This window comes from Myotis davidii, unplaced genomic scaffold (assembly GCF_000327345.1).
Source record: "Myotis davidii unplaced genomic scaffold, ASM32734v1 scaffold392, whole genome shotgun sequence".
Taxonomy (NCBI): domain Eukaryota; kingdom Metazoa; phylum Chordata; class Mammalia; order Chiroptera; family Vespertilionidae; genus Myotis; species Myotis davidii.
The window spans coordinates 2287513-2310340 of NW_006284244.1; the positions used below are offsets into that span (position 1 = coordinate 2287513).

At 37.5% G+C, this 22828-nt stretch overlaps 2 protein-coding genes across 2 annotated transcripts in view; one reads left to right on the top strand and one right to left on the bottom strand.

The window, feature by feature from the left end:
• Positions 1–3491, top strand: part of TDO2 (tryptophan 2,3-dioxygenase) — a 20062-nt gene extending 16571 nt beyond the window's left edge. The window contains exons 10-12 of the mRNA XM_015568597.1: positions 416–495; positions 1264–1354; positions 2978–3491. Of these exons, the coding sequence (XP_015424083.1) occupies positions 416–495; positions 1264–1354; positions 2978–3131 (325 nt within the window). The 3' untranslated portion in view covers positions 3132–3491. The remainder of the gene's footprint in view (positions 1–415; positions 496–1263; positions 1355–2977) is intronic.
• A 1648-nt stretch (positions 3492–5139) lies between these two features.
• Positions 5140–22828, bottom strand: CTSO (cathepsin O; the record flags this gene model as incomplete). The annotated part of the gene is made up of 8 exons (XM_006754287.2): positions 5140–7481; positions 9625–9717; positions 10308–10471; positions 13778–13899; positions 15268–15435; positions 18426–18565; positions 19061–19169; positions 22745–22828. Coding segments are annotated over 8 exons (915 nt in total), but the record flags the coding sequence as incomplete, so codon positions are not given.

The window sequence follows — 22828 nt, forward strand, 5'->3', positions numbered from 1 at the left end:
ATATACATTACATATTATATATACATATATATGTGTATATACATATGCAGTATTTATTTTGTTTTTTAATATCTTTGTCTGGAAAAAGTTTTTTACTCTATTAGCTGGGAAATCTGAGATAGGGTATTTGACTGCCTTTTAATGAGATTCAATATTAGGTATGACTCTGGCTGGTATATATATATATGTTACATGGAATATTCTGGACTCTTTAAACAAATGCTGTAAATTGAGGGGTAGTATCCCCATTTTTGAGATGAATAAATAAGACTAATTGGGTAATCCAGAGATGATGGCACAATTCCTAAGAGCAAAGTTGATATCTGTTTCCAGGGCCAACAGATGATAAAAGCCATGCACTTCCTAACACACTGGGTTTGCTTGAATATATTCCTTTGTTTTATTTCTCCTTTAGGGAAGAACCTCGATTCCAGGTCGCTTTCCAGTTGCTGACTTCTCTTATGGAAATAGACACACTCATGACCAAATGGAGATGTAAGTCCTCCCCCTCCTCCCCCCTCCCCCCCAGTTCTACCCCTCTAACTCTTCTCCCCTGTTCTGGTTCCTTTATTCCTTTTCTCCTGTCCGCCCTCTTTCTTTTTTAAATATATTTTATTGGTTTTTTTACAGAGAGGAGAGTAGAGGGATAGAGAGTTAGAAACATCGATGAGCTGCCTCCTGCACATCCATCTTTTGTGTGAGTTTCTTTTCTTTTCTTTTTTTTTTTAAATCAGCTTGACAATTATCCCCCCCGAGGGTCTATTCATCCAATGCACAAATGGCATAGTACCTAGAGCCCACAGTAACGTTGGGAGCCCATTAAGATATTTTATTTGGTCTGGGGATATCAGTTGCTGTAGGCTTTAAAAAAAGATATTTTATTTGATTATCAGAAGGAAAAAAGAAACTTTAGGTCCAAGGAAAATTTTTAAATATATAATAGTAATTTATTTATTTTTATGACAATACAATTCAAAAATATAAGAAACCCAGAGCAGCAAAATAACCAGAGCTCATTAAAATTGAACTATGGCCCCACTTGTTCCTATGCTGTTTATAGGCTAAATGTAAATATGGATAGAGCCAAATGAGGTGCCGAACCAATTGGGGTGCCAGGCAACCCCCTGGCCTCATGTGGCTCTTACAGGTGAACTTCCATATGGCTAAGTGATAAGGGGTGAGCCTGTTTCTCAGAAGCAATAATCATTATCAACTCCTGGTTTTAGAAAAGTATTCATGGAGTTAATTTGTGTGTTTGCCTAGATAACCACGTGTGCCTGGTGCACAGAATGCTGGGCACCAAAGCTGGCACTGGTGGGTCTTCAGGCTACCAGTACCTGCGCTCAACAGTAAGGTAAGATGGGGGAAACGCACCTTTTTATCTTGGTGGAAATCACCAAGGTTTTGTTTCTTCATGTATATGTGGCATTATCTAGGAAAAGTCATTTATGCTTGCTCTTGTCTGCGGACAACACATTTGTAGTGAGATTAAGACATTTCTATTAGAACTTTTGGAGATCATTGTATAAATTCTTAGTTCTGGAAGTTTATTATTTTCATCTTGTGATGAACAGGGTCATGGTACCAATGCCTGTGAGGGCATGAAAGAGTCAATACAGGTAGAAAATGTCAACTCGTTCTGGCTCAAGTTTGGACTAGATTAAAATAGTTATCATTAAGTCCACTAATGTATTCTTGGTGAGATGAGTGATCAGGCTAAAAATATAGTTTCTTATTTTCTGATAGGACTCTATATTGTAGCATGAAAACTACTTCTATCTACTCCAGGGAGTGCCCTTTTCAAATTTTTACAAGAAAAAGGTCAATGTTTACTGAGCATTTAAAACATGGTAGAGATATTTCTAGGATATTTGTGTCCTTATTTTATTTAATATTCACAGCCTTATAGATGGAAGAATACATAGATGCATCCGAAAACTGAGAAACTTACAAGCCCTTTGAGAAAAGATAATCAGATCAAGAACATGTTAGATAGTCCCCTTTAGTCTCCAAAATTCCTTATAGTGCACTGTTTTCATTCTTAATTGTACCACCAGATTGGCTAAGTTATAAAATGCACAGGTTCAATTTTTCATCACTTTTATACTTCCACTTTCCTTGGGAAGAAACTCTAGGTTGAATGATTTTGAAAATTCATTGGTGTAAATTTTCACAACCACTATATATTTTTTCTCTTTCCCGGAATAAGTTCTGTAAATATCTAAGAAAAAATCATTGTGCAAAATGAGCACACACATCAGTGGTGGGAATAATTAATGCTAATTAACAGCATCTCTAGTGTGTCATTATCTCATCAAATCTTCACAGAAGCCTGGCCAGAGGCAAGGATTGTAGCTTTTATTTTAGAGAGTTAGAAACCAAGACACTGAGGTTTAGACAAATCGTCCAAGGTTGTAGGAGTTGCAAGTGACAGAACAAATTTGAACCCAAATTTGACTTCTAAAGCAAATACTCTTCCACTGTAAAACTGCAACAGTTAAAATAGTTAACAAACACAAAAGCAATATTTAGTGTCAAGAATACTCTGTTGGACACATTGTAAATCTAAGATGGCATTTTGATTTATAAATTCATTTATGTCAGTCACTTGGCAGCTGCCTTTCAGGTGGGAAATATTTTCTAGTGAATGACTAAAAACTCTGGATGCTTTAATTTTATTATTTTGCATACTGTTCTTTAAAAGTTCTACATGAGACAATAATAAGGCTAGGTTTTAATTTGAACCAGCCTGGTCGGATCAATAAGATGGTCTATATGGGCATGAACTTTGGATACAAAATAAAAAATGGGGCAATCTTAATACTAATAGCACTTAATATAATATGATATATACAATATGGAATATTAAATATAATATTGAATACTAGTTGTTCATGGCAAAATATTGTTTGAGAAATAAAATTAAAATCTTAAAATATTTCAACAAATCTAAAACATCTTTCTATGTTTTTTCCAGTGATAGGTACAAGGTATTTGTAGATTTATTTAATCTTTCGACATTTCTGATTCCCCGACACTGGATACCGAAGATGAACCCAATTACTCGTAAATTTCTTTACACGACTGAATATTGTGACAGCTCTTACTTCAGCAGTGAAGAATCAGATTAAAATTATCTGCAAAGTCTATGAAGAGCACTGATTTCTGTGGGGTTTCTCCTATGCATTTTCACGAATACACAGACTTCTAAGACAATATATGTATATATGTAGTAAAGCGCTGCGGTGCTCTGATTCAACCCTGGAAAGAATTTTATTTCATTTATTTGAATGTTTAAGATGTTTAGGATAAGACTAAGCGTTTCTGTGATGATACAAAACACTAAGAAATGAATCCAGTGACACTGTTACATTGTACATATGGTCTTTTCCTATTCAAAACGTATTTGTCCTCTGACGCTTACCTTAATGTAACCATTTAACCTAATCATTATCTCATTGTTCCATATTTTATAAGCTTGTAAACTTCAGCTATTTAAAATATTTAATGGAATAAAATGTGTCATTCTATATAAACTTATTCAATAAAAATTTTTGAGTACTAAAAATTATTCTTTCTGTAATATATGAGTTTGAAAACATGGCTTGTATTTATTAGGGCACTGGGCGAGCAACAGGAATCTATGTGAAGCTTGTCCAAAGGGCATTCACTGGACGGTCACCCCACTAGCGCAGAACTAGAGGAGCCGGCGGAGCACTAAGGCCACAGGGGTGGAGCCAGTTCCTCAAGTACTTTCTTCCTGGAACACTCTGAGGATCCTCTGTGTCTCACCTCTTCTCTGAGGCGCTGGCTTTATTGTTCCCTGATGCAGACCCACTCCTCCTCCCACAGGTTGGGTCTCAATCCTAGCATTTCTCTACTCCCAGAAGGGCAAAGTCACCCACGGCCGTGGTCTGGGAGGTACAGTCTACTCCAGTGCCCAGCAGGTTTGAGGTAGGGATGAGAGTTCCCTCACGCGAAGAATGCTCTTTCCAGGAAAAAGAAAGGGGAAGTGAACAGACTAAACAATGACCCAGTTCATTGCTAGTAACTATTAGACTAAGCGTTTGGATCAGACATGAGTTTTAGTCCTCTTTTTTTCTAGCTTGCTCTGTATACTGGCAACATTTCATTGACTTTTTCTATGAGGGGAGTACAAAATATTATCAAAGAAATCTAAAATGTTCAACTTTGACCTAGGGTAGCAAGTTCTTGTTGGAATTGAACTATTCTTTAGTCTCAACTACACATTTTTTTTCTTATGAAAGATCATATTGCTTTTGCCTACAGATCATGTGTGTGCGCGCACACATGTACATAGTGCCTGGTGGTAGTTAAGCTGGAAAAAAAAGAGATGAGTAACATGGTAGCTAAATCAGCAAATTCTGTCTCTGCCATTTATTAACTACTTTGCTGCAAACATTAGGTTAAGCTTGTTTCCAATCTATTTTTAATGGAGATAAAATTCTCATAATCTGTGTTTTCATAAAGTAATGAATATATTAATACTCATTAATATATTAATAGGTGTTCTGTCACCAAGATACCTTGGAATCTTGGAATCAATACTATTTGTCAAGGCTTATTCCTTTAACAGGCTAAATACCTCAATTTAATTATTTTCATCTATATTTCTTGGTGTTACAAAGCTAAATAGTTTTTTTCCAAAGGATATATTAGTAATTCTTAATGCACATATCAACACAATTTGCAATGCCAGTTTCTACCCTTGTCTCCATTCAAACTTGCTTCTAGTGCTGACAATCCACGTTAAATAATAACTCTTAAGTGGTCACAAAGTAATTGTAAGGTTACCCAATTTAGTATTCACTTTCAGGTCTTTGTGAAATCATATCCAGGGACATCTTGGTCATTTTCATTATGAAGCCTAATTATTATGTGAAGATTTTTTTGCTTTTGTTTTAGCCTTCTTGGGTGAACTCCAAGTAGTCTGCGATGGCTGGAGCACAGCTGCTGTCGATGTAGAAGAGCAGAAACTGAGCTGAGAAGGTAGAGAGGGACTTCTCCATGAGCGCTCATTTAAAAGAGTCAGCATGTTATCTTTGAAGCAACAGGGGGGTAACTTGCTAACATTCTCTTTAAGAAATGTAAATCCTGGGGACACACAGTAGATGGATTGTAAAGACACCCATCAGGACCACCTGCAGGGCTGATTAAAACAAAGTGTTTCCCAAAGCCTCTGGCGTCTTCTGGTCTGGAGGCTATACTTTGAGAACCACTAGTTTCAAGAACATGGGTTTATTGGGTTGACTGCTAAAGGGTGGAGATGTAGATACTAAAGAACATGCCTCTGGAAAGGAGCAGTAGAAATGGAGAGGAGGCAGGTGACTAGGCCATCAGCTACTAAGGTATATCTGACTGATTAAATATCTAAGATGTCCCTCAATTTTACTGATTGGGTGGTTACATAATGTTGATGCCATTAACCAAAATAGAGACTCTAGGAGGTGTGGGAGGTATTTCTGTTGTTGGTGGTGGTGTTTGTTTGTTGTTGTTTATTGGAGACACTGAGGTTAAAGTGTCTGTGGAGAAAACCAAAAAGTAAGTATGTGGATTTGGAACTGAACAAACTCTTGTGTGAGTGCAAAGCACATTAACATTGTGCTCACAAAATGTAAGCCATGCACTTCTGGACACAGTCTTCTTAACCCAAAGTCAAATACAGGTTGTTTTATTATAAATGTCATCAAAATTCAGAGCAGCTGAGAAATATTACTTTGTTGATTATTAAAGACTGGAAAAAATGTTTAGTATTTGAAAAAGAGTATCAAAAAAGCATTTATGTTACATAGAAATCAGTAAATGAACACAAACACAATTCCATTTTGGTAAACTTAGACAATAAGAATATTACTCAATTAAACTATCAATGTTTGTCTTCCTGGAGCATTTTTAAAACCGAGTCAACACATAATCTTTTGATATTGGTTCTGGTTGGTGTAAGAAAAAGAAATGCAGTGTTTTGTTTTTTTATTTTACTTTTCTAATAAAAAGGATGAATAACTAAAAGCAAAAAGGGAAATAAAGGAAAAATAGGATGTTCTCAAATTATTTCAGTGGTTGCTGCTACATTTAAAACTTTGTGGGGTATTTTTGTTTATATATTTTCATTAGAAAGTGACCATGAATTTTAGAGAAGAAATACTTACATATGTGGTATTTATTAGATTTTCGTATATTCTCATATAACTCATTTAATATAGTTGTAAAATCAAAAGATCAGCTCTTCTGCTCTGAGGTTCTTTCACAGGCACACATAATTACTTAGGCAAGAGAGAACATGGGCATGAAGAACCAGGAACCAGGTCAAAGCCAAATGAATGCACACACAAAAAAAGTAGTTAGAATGGGATTTCTGGAAACATAAGCAGAAAACTGAAAAACAAACAAACAAAACAACCACACACACACACACACACACACACACACACACAACAGAGAGCCTGAGAAACTCACATTCTGGCTACTACCCCAGATTAGTGGCAGTACACTTTGAAAGGGGTGTTGCCTACAAACGATGGGAGGAAGAGAAAGGTGAGCGCCCGATGTTGGTGGCTTAGATGAATCAAAAGAAATAAAGACTTCTTAGCCAGGGAAGTCAAACCACCAGGGGAATTTAGGGGTGGCCCAGGAAAGAGTAAGAGAAAGAGAGTAGGAAAATGTGGAAGAAAACACTGTCCTTCAATATAAAGAAATCAAAGTAAGGAAATGAAGTCTATTGGAATCCTATTGACAATGAAAATTGCGAAATAATAATCTTTTCTCAGGCGATGCTAGTTGAGTTCTTCTTATCACATAATTGCCATATAATTTGTCATTTAATTTCCATCTCTTAAAAAGTGATCTTCTCCTTTTGTTTTATTTACTTCATGATCTTTCTACAAATCAAGGAGTAAATACTATTTGTTGAGGTAAAGCTATTGGTATTTCAAAATCCTTATGACATTTCAACTCAGAGGGCTAAGAGTGTAATTGTGAGAGGCACACATAACTTTAGGTTGGCTGTTCTTGTAGGTAGAGGTAAGCTAAGGCAGTAATTATATCCCACAAGGAAAATAAATTCTTATCAGCTCTTTAATGACATTGAAAATAAGCAAATAAAAAACAAACAAAAAGAGCAATTAAACAAAACCAGATAATAACCTCTTCAAAGTAAAGAGACCTAAAATATCTTAAACTAACATTCACTCCGGAGTAGGAAACTTTCCCAGGCCATGGTGCTGGTGTTCTTCCTACTGACTATGTTGCCCATCTCTTTATAAGAAGGAGACATGCCATAACTTGGCTTAAATACTACCAGGTCCTAGAACCGGTTGTGGTTAGTTGCTAAAACCTAAAGGTGAATAATGCTGAGGATGAAGTACCATGCTATATTTCATTAGGAACCTTCGTTTTGGTAGTTGTCTTCTTGATTCGATCAATTAATCATACAAATACGGCAGAAACAAAATCTGCAATACCTAAGAAAAAAGAAATTATTAATAAGAGTCTGTTTCTTCTTTATATGCCTTGTAAATAGCAAATTAAAACAATGTTCATTTGGGTTCAGAAAAAGTTAGCAATCACTAAGAAAATAATTTAACAGTTATAGCTGTCAGTATAAACATGGCAATTTAAAAGCAGGCATTGGAAGATATAACTAATATTTTTGTTTCAAGAAACTACAAAAACACATACACAAAAACACATAAAATGACTTACTAACTGAATAGGTAAAGGTATGTGAACTCTTTACTACATATATAGTTTAGAGATGATATAATAATTTACAGAATTATTTTAAACTAAATTTGAAAATTCAAACTTTTAAGATTTGAACTTTAATTAGCAAAAATTCAATAAATCACGTGTACTATGCTTTCTTAGCACATAAGAACATAAATCTCAATATTGTGGTGAAAGCAATAAATAGCTCATTCAAGACTAGATTTCATTGTAAATAGCTATATTTTTGAAATCTCTCAGGGCCATGAAATGCTATTTATCTTAAACCATTGTTCTTAAGAGTCATGTGATCACCAAATACTTTCAGGAAGAATTTGGACTCTGTGTAATTACTAACTAGTCATGCCTTTGGAGAATCAAACTGGGGAACAGAGAGAAGAAATTATTCCATCTCATCCTCAGTAGAGCTGGGGGCCAGGGAAAAGGTGGTAGTGGGGAATGCAGAGTCATAATCGAGGCAACTGTGAACTAATGTCTGAATTATATTCGTGTAACTCTCCTGCCAGAGCTTTTTTTAAATATATATTTTTATTGATTTCAGAGAGGAAGAGAAAGGGAAACATCAATGAGAGAGAATCATTGACTGGCCGCTTCTTGCACACCCTGCACTGGGGATGGAGCCTGCCACCCAAGCAAGTGCCCTAACCAGGAATTAAACATACCTCCTGGTTCTTAGGTCAAAACTCAACCACTGAGCTAGGCTTTGAAAACTGCCACCTGTTAGCCCAGACCCAGGCATCATAGTTAGAAATAATTTATGTTTAGTTTCGAAGGTTCAGTGAATAGCAGGAGTAATTTATCTGGATGTTCTAGCAATGTAAAAGCCCCAAATGATGTTAAAAGGTGGGGCCTTGATTGGGTTGCTAGCACTTTGGCTTAAAGATTTCTATGATGTTTGTTCTCTTCAATAAGTAATTGATGTAAATATTTTACTGGGGTGATAAAACAGGCCATTTATGAATTCTCATGAATTCTACTTTATGGAACCATTAGGTAGTACTCACTAATTGAGTCAAAACATAAACTCCCAAACCTTCTATAATTCTCCTTTATCAGTCTCACAGTTTATAGTGTTCTACAATTTTTTTAAAAAAGTTATTTGTATGCTAGAAATAATTATAGTGAGAAAAGTAAACTATTGCTCTCATATGTAATATAGTTTCATTCTAACTTGATTCAGGAAATATGTTGATTTTTTAGATCAAGAATTGTAGAATACAGGTTTGGATATAAGTTTTAGAATACAGTTTAAAGTACTTACCTAGCTATATTAATTTGGTTTATGGTTAACTCACAAAAAACTGTTATTCTATAAAAGAGCACATTTGGTATTTGCTTAAGCTTCTCCATTTATGAGTGCTATATTAGAATTTTGCAGGTAAAGAGGAGAATACTAAATCAGAAACAATCCTAATACTTTTTTTCATACATTTCATAAATTTTTATCCAAAGAAAAAGTGATTCTTGACAATCTTTGTGCAAGTATTATTAATGCAAAAATTAAGAAAAACTCATACAGTTATAACAAGTAAAATTGGAACTAGGGGACTTTTTGGAGAACTTCAGCCTCCCAAGTTGAGCATTTTTAAATCCAAAAGCCTCTGGATTTTGAAGTAGTTAACTTTGGTAAATTATTAGTTTATCTTATTATGTTTTGCTTATTATATTTGTTTTTACTACAGTCCTTCTTCCTTTTTAAAGCATGAATATGTGCAATAGTGTCTCTTCTTTAAAAAAATATTCTATTTTTATCAATTATCAAGTGATGTGAGTATGCTGGAAACATACTATGGATTGGACAGGTTTATAATTTTAGTATATTCAGAATATCTTCCTTGACACTTAGCCTGGAGCTTCAAACACAAATTCATGACTCACCGCAAATATTACTTCCCATTTTCACATGGGCATAGCCATCCACTCCCCACGAACTTCCCCATGAGTTCCGTACAATCCAATATGGAGTAGTTCCTACAAAACAAAAATTGGCAACAAACCCCGAAAAACTCATATTTTCGTGAATGCATGTTTACTTTCAGTTTATTTCTTGATCAGTGTTAGTGGCTTTAACAAAATGATTAAATCTGTAATAGAATGCCAACTTAAGCTAGCTAAGTAAACTTGAGCTGTACTTAGTGTCACACTCCAATTATTGGAAAAATATGTTTGAATTCATTTCACTTAATACGGAACTTGCACAGAATGAAAACACACACACACACACACACATTTCCAGGGCATTAGAAACAGGGAAGAATAATTGTTAGATATGTATGATAAAACAATAGGCACTTCTATTTTCCCAACAATTATCCTAAATACTTCAGATGGAAAATGCACATTATTTAAATCAGTAATTATCATCATTCTAACAAGTTATCCACCAAAATTGATAAGGAGGAACACAATGGGGTTATTTATACCCAGAAGTCTACTGAAAAGTAGTAAAGGCCTTAGAAGGACTTAGATATACGACCACATTTTAACTTTTTATATGATTAAGGTGATTTGTCAATCACCTTAAGCTAAAAAGCAATCAATCAAGTCTTATCAGCACTTACCTGTTTTATCAAACCCAGTTATGATAATAGCATGATTTGCTTCTCCACTAGAGCAATGATGCTGTATTATCCCTCCCAGATAATCTTGCCAGCTCACTGCATCTACTATCCCTACCAAAGGACCAAAGGTAAGGAGTGCTTTTGCCATTTCGTCTTCTTGGTCACTGCCAAAAGAGAAAATATTTGGTTAAGGAGTTTAGTTTTTAAGGTAAGAATATTTTATTAAAACGATCTCTTTAATCTTTGTATGGATACACATAGGTTTGGCTGCAATTACAGAAGACTTAAACAATGGAGGCTACAAGAAGTCTGGGAGACTGGTAGTCCAGGACGGCAATAGATATCAAGAACCCAGGCTCTCCTTATGCTATTATTCTGCCATGTGAGGTGTCCATTCTCAAGTTCAATTAATGGTCCAAGATGGTTTCAGGAGCGCTAGCCATTTAACATATATTCCATTCAGCAGGGAGTAGAAAGGAGAGGTGCTGCATTCCTGGTGAGAAGATTTCCCAGGAGTAACACACACATTCTGCATATATCTGAAAGGATCTCATTGGCTAGAATTTAGTCATATGGCTAAGTCTAGCTTCAAGGAAGATGGTGGAGTTTTGCAATTGGCTGGCATAGCATCCAGCTATCACACAGGCACTTTTTAAATAAGGAAGCTGGGAAAACTATATGCCTCATCGTGGCAGATGCTGGGGAAGAACTTCCCACATCTTCTGGTCCTGACACTGGGCTTCCAACAAGAAAACCCTGCAACTCTTTACCCGAGGCCCTTCTCTCTCAAAAAGCCCGCAGCCACTTAGACCCCAGCCATACCCTCAACTAGTACATCTTAGGAGGTGATGAAAATCAACTTGCATTGGCTAACTCTGAGATTCCTTTTACCTTGGCCTCAAGAGTTCCTCAGTAGGATCAAGTTCCAGCATAACCTCAGTACTAACTTGTTTAATAAAGAAACCCCGTTCTCTCCTGTTCTATCTCATCTCCTATTCCTCTACCAGTGGTTCCCAGGGTCACTTCCTACACGTCCCAACTGAACTCTCCATATTCCATCTTAAATCTGTTCCTCAGACATTCATGCCTCAATTCCATTCTTTCAGACGTTCAGGCCAAAAAGTTTGTAGTCATCCTTGACTCTCCTATTTATCCCCTCTATAAAATTCCCCAATATATTCTGTGGGCTTTATTTTCTGTGAGTGGTATTACCCTATCATCTCTCATGTCCAAGGCTGTTTTTCTAACACTCTGCTTTAATTTTATTCCTGAATAACAATCTCCCACTAGTCTACTCCATTTTCTCTTTACTACAGTCACTGTCCTTTAAAAATGTCAGACATATTCTCAGGGCCTTTGCACGTACAGTTCCTTCTGCTTGGAATAGCATTTCCTCGGATATCTACTGGTTAAGTTCCCACACTTCTTCAGGTCTTTACTCAAATGGCATGTTCTCAGGGAGCCCTCCCTAGTCACCGTTTATAAAACTGTGTGCTCCTCTCCCCTCACCCTGATGTTTCCTCTTCCTCCAACTGTTTTATTTTGTCCTCTTTGGAAATTATTACATCTAACATACCATACATATTTTCATTTGTTTTGTTTGTTGCCTGTCTCTATCACTAAAATATAGTCCTGAGGAAGGGTTTCTGTCTATTTTGTTCACTGCCGGACCCCATAACCTAAAAAAAGTGTTCAGTAGCAATTTGAGTGAGTGAATGAAGAAATCATCGAAAGGTCTTGCCCAGTCTATCACAGCTAGCTTAGCATTGTATTATTAGAGAGTTTAATGCTCAGTGTAAACACAGAGATTCTTTGGGGGATCTCTTCCTTTTTAATCAAAAGGTTGGATAAATCCTGTTTCAGGCCAATCGCAGTGACCTTTGCGTTCTCTTTCTCTCACTCTCCGACTCAGACTATTGCCTCTTGTTCTTCTGTTTCTCCCCAACTTTCTCCATTAGCTACCCATGACAAGGGATTCCCTGAATCTTTTTCTAGTGACATTCTGAACGTATGATTCCTTCTTGCACACACATTTCATTTATACACTCAGGGAACTGAGAGCTCACAGAAGCACACTTTCTCATTTTAGAAGCTGCGTTACTTTTGCCACAAAGGAGATGCTGACCGCTGTACTCAGTGACCCTGCACCTTTCATTACAGACCCAGCACAGCCTGCCATCTGTGGAATCGAAACTTTCTGCTATATGGTTCCCAGAGTCCCCTGAGGAGCCCTGTTGTGGACAAGAGCTCTGCTGACAACCCGCCAAGCCTCTGACACGCGTATGTTATTTACAGGGGTTCCCTTTGCCTCCAGGGTCCAATTTCACCCTTGATTCCCTTCATATCCCATGGGCAGACCCTATCTGGCTGAAGAGATTCTTTTATATTCAGTACCAGGAACTTAGAGGTCAGTCTATCATCTCATCTGAATTTAATGTAATTTCTCTGTGTTCTGTTTCAAAAGACGGTGCAAAGCCCAGCCAGTTTGGCTTAGTGGGTGAGTGCCGACCTATGAACCAGGAGGTCAGGGTTCAATTCCTGGTCAGGGCATGTGCCCAACTGTGGGCTCAATCCCCAGTATGGGGGCATGCAGGAGGCACCAATCAATGATTCTCTAGCATCATTGATGTTTCTATATCTTTCTCCCTCTCCCTTCCTCTCTGAAATCAATAAAAATATTTTTTTAAAAAAAGAAAGACTGTGTAAAGCTCTCTCAATATTTTAAACAATAAATAAATAAAGCCAGATTTTGGTTAGTCTTTGTCCTTGTCATCTCTGATCACTTATCTTACATTATATTAAATGGCCACAATGGTTCTCTCGCTGGCTTTGAGAGCATTTTTTAATGATTGTTTCCTTGAACCTGTCCAAAGTCAACATGCCCTTCAAGTTTTGACACAAATCCTCTTCCTCAGCCTATCCTTATCTACCCCCCGACACCCCTGTGCTCATAGAGGGTGTGCTACCCAATCGACCTCCAGTAATATAGTCCTAGTTTTTAAGGCAAAGTTTCAGTTTATGCTTTTAGTATACTGATGCCTTGAAAATGCCAGGAACACAGAGGGTGTTCCAAAACGCTTCTTGGTAAGCAGACTGCTTGCTATTAGTTGGAGCATCTATACAAGGCAATTTTCTACTGATTCAACAGGAAGATTGAAATATACTAATGGTAATTATGACACCTAAATTTGGTAAGAGGAAAGTGGTAAATATAAATTATACCTGTCATTGGATTTAAATGTGTTAATTTAAGCTAATTTCTATTGTAATGACACTTTGAAACCTAAGTAGATCATGTTTAAGGAACAACATCCATAGCACTCCATGGTGACTGATAGTCTCTCTAGTAAAAAGTAGGTATGAAAACAATTATGAACATGCAGTGAAGCCTTCAATCAAGTTATTAATTCCAAATAGTCAATATATCATAAATTAGGACATAGGGAGAAAGCACAGAATAAGACGTTTACCTGAAATCATGTGCAGAATAACCTTTGATTGAAAATCCAGAATGTGAATCAGGAAAGTAATGGCACAGGCCGTTCTGTTCTTTAAATGGGTATTCTGAATCTCTCACCAGTTTCACTTGCGTCTAAAAGAAAACAATCACCCAAAGGGTTCTCTGTCAAGCAGTTGTTTTACATAGAACTTGGTGCAATGTGTCATAATAGGATTCAACTTGGCCACACCTTCATCATGTGGGTATTCTTAGGGTAATAATAAGCTCTTAAATTCAATCTTTAGGTGTTCTTATGGATATCCTAGGTAATTAGAGTCATTAGCTTCCATTCTCTTTATTCTTATTATTCCTAGATCTTTCATCCTTGGACCTCTATCAATCCAATAATAATAAAGCCTTGGCATCTTTCTCATCCTATATAATAAAGAGTTAATATGCTACTTAGACCAAACAGCAGAAGGACCTTCCAGACGACCTTCCGGGCGAAGCTGGGGCTGCGAGGTCCAAGCCTTTTTGCACGAATTTTGTGCATCGGGCCTCTAGTGAGGTTATAATAGGGCAACTGGTTCTATGTTAGTAAGTCTTTGAGACTCACTCCGCACAATGGTTTATGCACAGGCAATGGTCAGGTCAAGCTTTTTTTTTTTTCTATCCACTTCTCTCTGTGCCTTTCATTTGGCCTATGTCACTTAGTTTATAATTGTTTATACATAGTCCTCCTTTTCTGAATGTTGGGCTTATGAAAGGGAGAAGACAGGCAACTCATTGTCGCCCATAACATAGAGGAGTTTTTGGCATTCAGTAACACAAATCTAGCAAATGAATACGGAAAGGATGTTGGAGTTTGGGAAACTCTAGCTTGACAGCCTTTTAGAAAGTATAAAAGCACCTTCACTGGCTGGTTTCACACAACTGATGCTGGATCTAGAACAAGGTCAGAGAGTATCCTAAGAATGCTGAGGGATACTGACACTGAGGCATGGTGGGTAGGATGTCTAATGGGAAGCAGAGGACTACAGGTGCAATTCTGGCTCAGCTACTGATTTGGCAATATAATCTCACATCTTCATCTATATAAAGAGTTACTAAATTAGCTGTCCCTTTGTCCCTTTTAACCTTAATATTCACAAATTCTTTGGAAATGGGTAATCATATGCTTATATGCTCTCCTTTCTGGGTCACTATGTGACATGTATCTGCAAAAACAAAAACAAAAAACAAAAAAAAACCACAAAAAACACATTTACCTATTAAGAAATGTTCCGAAATAAACAAATAACTTTTGGAAAACAGATCTCAGGTAAGATTTTCTAACCTTTGATCTTGATGGTTGACTTGCCTAGAAGCAATTCATTTTTAAATCCGATTAATTCAAGCTTTGGTTATCTAAATTTCTAAAAACATTATTAAGTAAACGAGAATCAATTGTCTGAATTCGGAGCACACATTAACTAAGCAAAAGAGAAAACAAAGCGTTTCAAAGGCTGAGAAACTAGTCACCTTATTTAGCCAGTTCAAAGCATTAAAAGTAGACCCTCCATTGCAGCCGTAATTATTATATGAGCAATCAATGACCTGCTGCACACTTAGGTCTTCCAAAGGCTTCCCTTTTATTGCATATGCTGATTCCACTGCACCTACCACACTGAAGGCCCAGCATCCTCCACACTGTTTAAAAAAGAGAAACAAAGTAGTATTTATTATCAAACAATGTTCAAACCAAGTTGACCAACATTTTTCAATATCACAAGTTATCAAATCAGGTGGGCAGAGCCTAGAGGTCTACAAAAAGATAAATGCTCATCCTCTTGTCCAATTTGAAAAAAAAGAAAAGAAAACCAAAATTCTCTTTTAAGCATCAAAATCCAATGATTAGTTACAAGTAAATTGGTAGTATCATTATTATAAATTAGACAATGCAAGATGAAACCAAATTTTAGAGAATGAGAAAACAAACTGATATTTTAAAAGATAAATCAGTTCATTAAATAGATGATGTCTGTTTCTAAGAAGTATGCCAATTCCTATCCCATTCTCCAATCCCTTTTGTTTCTCCCCAGATAGTATGCTTCTGTGTCACCCACCATCTTTGCCCCAAGGGAGGTGATAAGTTGAGGTGGGGTGAAGATGTATGTCGATGTATGTCTTATATGTTATACTCATTACTTGATGGACACAGGAGCTGAATGAGTTACATTTCAGGCTATCAATATGCCAGCATATGTCAATTATAAATGCACATGAAATGTTCTAATGATAGAAACCCATGTTAGCTATTCCTCATTCAAATGTTGGCTGGCAATCTTTCCGATTCTGGATCTATTTACTTGCTCTTAATGGACAAACTAGAACAAAAGAATAAAAGGGTTGTCCTGAAAGAAAGGAGGGAGAAAGAGCAAATAGTATCAAGGATCATACACAAGAAAGATAGATCCATGAGAATGAGATTTGGAATTGGGTGGAGATAACCTAATCATAGGGCCATGTGCAGTAGAGCTGGGCAAAGAAAGAAAGAACAACTGGCTGTCTTTGTGGAGTGAAGTTTTGAGCAACTTCATGGCTTTAAGTGGCCATATTTATGCCCATATCTCTAGTGCCTATGGCATAGTAAAATATTCACTACGGGACTAGACCTCAGAATCTTCACCCACTGAGAAATGTGGAGACAGGTTGCTGACATCATACCTATAGCTAGCGTTAGTTAACCTGCCTCTGGCTTCCCCTGGAGGGCAGTGCCTGCTCAAAGATATCTCTCTAGTATACCCCTTTAATTAAAGAATCCTAATGAAAAGTTCCCCTTTAATACAATGCAGACAGTCCCGGGAGGATTAGATGTCAGGCTATTTCGCACTTGATTATGAATCCAGTAACAAAGCAAATGCTTTGTGGTGGCCCACATCAAATATTTTTGCAGCCCAGCCAATATAACGGTATGTAAGAAACATTTGAATAAAAATTTTGTAACTTAATTTTTACAATATCCTGTTATACATAATTATTATTATTTTTAAAATATATTTTATTGATTTTTTTACAGAGAGGAAGGGAGAGGGATAGTTAGAAACATCCATGAGAGAGAAACATCAATCAGCTGCCTCCTGCACGACCCCTACTGGGCATGTGACAGCAACCAAGGTACATGCCCTTGACCAAAATCGAACCTGGGACCCTTCAGTTTGCAGGCTGACGCTCTATCCACTGAGCCAAACCGGTTAGGGCCTGTTATACATTATTATGAATAACAAAATACAATGTTTGCTAATGACTGATTACTATAATTGTGTTGCATTCATTTCCCTTACATGCCTTATGCACAGGCGCACCATTTCTCTCCACTAATACTGGCAGTGAATATTTTAGCAGCCGATTGCCATATCATTAGTTCTTGGACTGACTTGTTTGGTGTGCACAACAGGGATATCTCACTTTCGGAGAACAAGAAAAATAGATTTATTTGCATTATGCTTATTCATTTTGCAGTTATTCAGTATCTGGTAAGTTAATGTTAAAAAAAATGTTAACTTTTATTAAAATGCTCTATTACTTTACATTAACGATTACTCATTTATTTCAGCCCTTTGTATTAAGCATGTCTCTATCAAAATAAACTTACGTTACTATGAAAATTGAAGCTTTTGTGTGTTTTTTAGCGGTCCACATAAACTTAAACCTTATTTATTTGGCCCATGTTAATCTTTGAATTTGACATGCTTGCCCTAAATAAATGGTGACTGGGAAACTTCAGGGTCCAGAGTACTTGCTATACTGTCAGGTGGGTACTAGATTTATCGAGGTGAGCGCTTCGTAAGTTATATAAATGTCTAATCACTATGTTGTACACCTGAAAGTAATATAATGTTATATGTCAATTGCAATTGGAAAAAATAACCAGGGGAGGTTGAATGACCCGTTGAGGTTTCCACTGCAGATAAATTGAGTCTATAGCCATGTGGTTAGGTAACTGACCTTCCTCAGTCTGCTGATATTCCTTGTGCTGCAAATTTACTGCCTTCTATCTTTTTTAAAGTGTGTCACTTAGTGTGACACATTTTTTAATGCTGTAGTCTAACCTAATTTATGACACCTTTTGTTTTTACTGCAGAGGTTTGTCCTGGTAGTGATTTTTAGGAATGTATGTATATGTCACATTATAGCAAAATAGACTGCATTTCTAAGGGTCACAGATAGAAAGCGTATGATCCTTTAGGGGACAGGGTTTTCCACTGGAGCTCAAGGGATGAGGTCTGAGAACCTAAGAGACCAGGCCACACTGTCGGTTAGTGTTTATGGTATCGCGTTACTTTTTCAGTGTCATATCTCAGTTAGCAGTCGTTTACCTTCCCCAGCCCTCCATCTGCTGTTCTACAGAAGGTTTGGAAACTGTGACACAGCTACTGGGAAGCACCCTGAGCCAGTGTGCCGGTGGCAATGGTCATTAGTGAGAGAACACACCAAGGGAGGCTTATCTCAGAAAAAAGTCGGGCTTTGACAACTGCCTCCCACTCCAACAGTCTCATTTTACTGCCATTTATTGAATGACTGGGGTGTGATTTTACCTAGAAGAATGATGGGTTCCATTACAAGTCTGATTAACCTTGACCTCAACGGTGACTCCCCATGCTCAGATGATTAAAAAAGAACAAAACCCGAGAACTTACCGCCTGCTGGTTTCTCACTTGTGTCACAACATGCTTATCTCTCCAGTCAAATCTTAATGGCAAAGAGATGTTGGAGATGAGTATTGGCCCTTCCCGGGAGTAGCGGGGGAATCTGGAAATTTTGCTTCTTAAATAAATAGCTGAGTAGAAATAGGAAATGAAAAGACAACAATATTAGATTATAGGAAGGGCCCTTTGGGGTTCTTTTTTTGGAGGAACGTTCCAAAAGAAACGTTCGCTTTGTAGGAGAGCCTTCCATTTATGATTTTTTCTATGTGCTTTTCCATAACATGAAATGTAGTCAACTGAAAGCTATAAGAGATAAGAATTCCTACAATAGGGCTGAAGCTGCCACAGAAAATTACCTGTTTGAAAGAACCAAATCAATGTGCTCATTGTCCCTTACAGCAACATGGAAGTGTCTATAATATTTAGTTCTTAAGCAATAATTAGAAGAGGGACCATGAATTGATTTTTCTGTCAGCACCTGGTCCATGCTTGGTACCTAGTAAGTATTTAATAAATTATTAACTATTACTCAATGTTCTAGATTCACAATGTAACAATTCCTCAAAAATTAAGGAAAGAAGTTAAAATCAGGAAACCAATCAAATAATGGCATCCCTACACCATACCTTTAAATTCTTCAGGAAACAAATATGAAAACTGATTTATTCCATAGATGGCAGTGGAATTTTCACTAGGAAATAAGGAATTCAAGTATCGATGTCTGTTAAGACTTTCCTAAAAGGAAAAAAAAAAAAGGTAATTTGTATCACCTATGTTAACTTTCCAAAGCAATTTGTGTATAACTAACTTGGAGATATTCTTCAGGTGTACAAGTCAAGCTCTGACTTATTTGTGGCAGATCACAGTGAAAGGTTGTGTAAGATAATGACATATTAATAAACGCTTTGTGTTAGAACTGCTATCTGATTTCAGGGACATTTTTGAAAGTGGAAAAGATATATCTTATCCATTTGTAATTTTTTCCCAATAAGCACGTAAAGAGCACTAAATATTTGTTTGTTTAACATAGTGGAAACAAGAAAATAAATTGCAAATAAATACTATGTACTAGTGGAAACAGTCACCAGTAGACACTCATGCAGTGAAGCAATTATGCATTTGGAAAGTGTGTCTTCTTTATCTTTGTATTTCCGAGCACTACGTAATGAAACATGGGAAAGGGAATGAGGAAATAATAAATAAACCTGATTCTATTTGAACTTTATAGAATCCCTATCTCACTTAGGGCACAAAGCTTTGTGAGATGGGATCCTGGGAATGGTCCAGGCAGATAGGTTCGTTTGCCTATCTGGAGGGAAAATATGACCATTACTTACAGATTTCTCAGCTTTTGTGATAATCATGTTTTTTACATGAACATGCCTCAATTTCCTCATACTATCAGTTGTGTAGCACAAACAAAATATACAAGGGACCACTCATTTTGTACATATCAAATTCTATTTTTTGTATAATTTTTATGCACTTATCTGTTTATTGTGTGTCTATTTCTTAAACCCATAAGCAAAATGAGGACAAGGCCTATCTGGCATTTATCAATGTGTTCCCCACATGCCTGGCACACAATATATGCTTAATTAGTATATATAGCAGCAGGCTGCCAGAGAAGGAAGGCCCTAATCGGCCCTGATTGCCAGCTAGGCCTAAGGATCCTACCCATGCTCGGATTTTGTGCACCAGGCCTCTAGTAAATATATAAAGGACATTTCATATACATCATGTCCTTAATAGCTTTAAGGTGTTTATTTTTAAGCAAATTATCTGTGGAAATAATCATAATCTTATTTCTTCCTTTCTGAGCATGCCTGGAAGAATTGCTAATCAATTAATAATAAACAGTCATTGAGATTTAGGTATTTAAAAATAATCCTGATGAATCAGAGCTTTGAATATCATTTGGAGAGGAGAGGCATAAATACGATGAATAGAACTGGAATGCAAAGAAATTATATAGACATCAAGTAACCAATAGAAGCCAGAGATGGCTACTGCCAAGTAATTCAGAGGATTCATTTTCTCTGCAAATCTTGATTGGCCAACCTTGTGAGCTGAAGTAACCAGAGAAGGCATTGAGAGTGTGGGACTTTAAGAATACACAGAGCATATGGCAGCCAGGAGAATGGGCCTCACAGACCTCCAACCATAGGGGATCTTTTGACACTGAATTACCAGGAGGAGGCCCAGGAGGAACAAGGTTCCCACAGGCTGCACCTAGCCAATGACGGAGCAGTAAGACTGGCCTATTTGGGGAACCATGGCACTCGGCTGAAAGCTGGTTTTTGATTGATGAGTTCCTTATGACCTCTCCTACCCTAGAGAGCAGTCTAGGGCACTTCCCCAATCTTCCTTTCATCACAAGATGTGAGTTTATATTGAGCTCCGACTCCTCATCCTATTAACAACCTGTCATGCAATCAGCATAGGAGAGGATCAATTAGCATATTTTTTCACATAAGGAATGGAGGATGTGACAGTGATCAACTGTATAGTAAATATCTCCAAATATTTAAATACATAAAATATTAAAATGAAGGACTTGAACCTTAATTTCATTTATAAAAGAAAAGATGTAAAGGTTTTACCACTGCGGAAATCAGCAGAACTTGTTCAAACAGTAATGTCTTGCATAGGTAACAAGAAATCCTAGGAGGATGGTTCCGAAAGCGCAGTTCTTACATGCTTTCAGTTTAGTTCACCTGGGTTGCCAGATGAGAGGGAGGTTGGGGAACCGGCTGAAAAGGGCAAAGGGATGAAGAAGTACAGACTTGCAGCACAAAATAGTCATGAGGATGTAAATACAGGAAAGTACAATATAGTTAATAATAGTCTAATAACAATATGGTGTCAGGTGGGTGCAGGAATTATCGTGAGTTATATAAATGTCTAACCACTATGCTGTAGACCTGAAACTAATATAATATTGAATTTCAACTGTAAACAAACATAAAACATTTAGATAAAAATAAAAAAAAAGACATCTAAGTTTTGCAGAATACACAGGAAACATATTAGCAGTTTTGAAAGGTGCAAAAGTTTGAACAACAAATGGATCACATACTAGAAATCTGGGAACTGATAAATCAAAACAGCCTTTCAACAGGCTTGATGAAAAATAATTATCTTTACAAGTTTTTTTCCCTTTGTTTTGACTGAATGTTTAATTGAATGAGTGACAATAAGACATACCAGGTTCCAGGGCCAAAAAACTTGAGGAAATTATGATTATCAAACTAGGAAAAACATGTCGTTTTGACATCAATCAATATTTTGTTTTAAAACTCTCTAATCAACCTTATTTATATTCAGCTACCTGTCTGTTCCAGAGTTTTAATGCTGGGACAAAACCTAAACCTATTGATGAAGCCTTTTCAAAATAATCTGAAAAAGAAATCAATGCTTTCCCTTTCTCTACATCAGTCTCCACCAAGTCAGGTGAACTTTTAATAAGGTGGTGCATGAGTCTACAGAGCCCCAGTTCAGGAAAATCATACGTGGGCAAGGTTCTCCCAGCTTGCCCAATGCAGGCACTGTAGCCAGCGGTTCTCAACCTGTGGGTCGAGACCCCTTTGGGGGTCGAATGACCCTTTCCCAGGGGTCGCCTAAGACCACTGGAAAACCCATATATAATTACATATTGTTTTTGTGATTAATCACTATGCTTTAATTATGTTCAATGAAAATACATCTTGCATATCGGATATTTACATTACGACTCATAACAGTAGCAAAATTACAGTTACGAAGTAGCAACGCAAATAATTTTATGGTTGGGGGTCACCACAACATGAGGAACTGTATTAAAGGCTCCCGGCATTAGGAAGGTTGAGAACCACTGCTTTAGACAATTCTGATCCCAGAAGGAGTGACCAGCGCCCCCCTCCGGAAGAAGCGAGGCAGGTTTCTAACGCCTGTGGTTCCTGTAACTGAAATGAGGCAGCTTGGGAGGCAGTGAGCACGGCCAGGGGCTTCTGCTAAAAGGGGAGCTTCTAAGAAAAATGCTTCGGACCTCTCACTGATCACTGGGGACGGATCATAGAAATCCTCGCGGCAACACTTCTTTGGAAAATCAAATCTTTGAGTTAGCAAAGGCATGAGACAGGGCGAGAGCCAGACACGTGGGGGACGCAGGGAGAAGTTGGGGCGTGTAACCCCAACTCAGAAACTCCAGCGCGTCCTGGCAGGCGAGGGGATCCCCAGGAATCTCCGCGCTCGGAGGCCCCCAGGACCCCAGCCCAGACTCAGGACAGGAAAGGACGAGAAAGAAACAAACAGGGGGGCGCGCTCGGTACCCGGAAGGCGGCTGCCTGTTGCTCTTGGCTCCGCGGTCCCGTCCGGGTGACGGTGGCACCGGGACCGGCTCCGTGGCCTCCGCC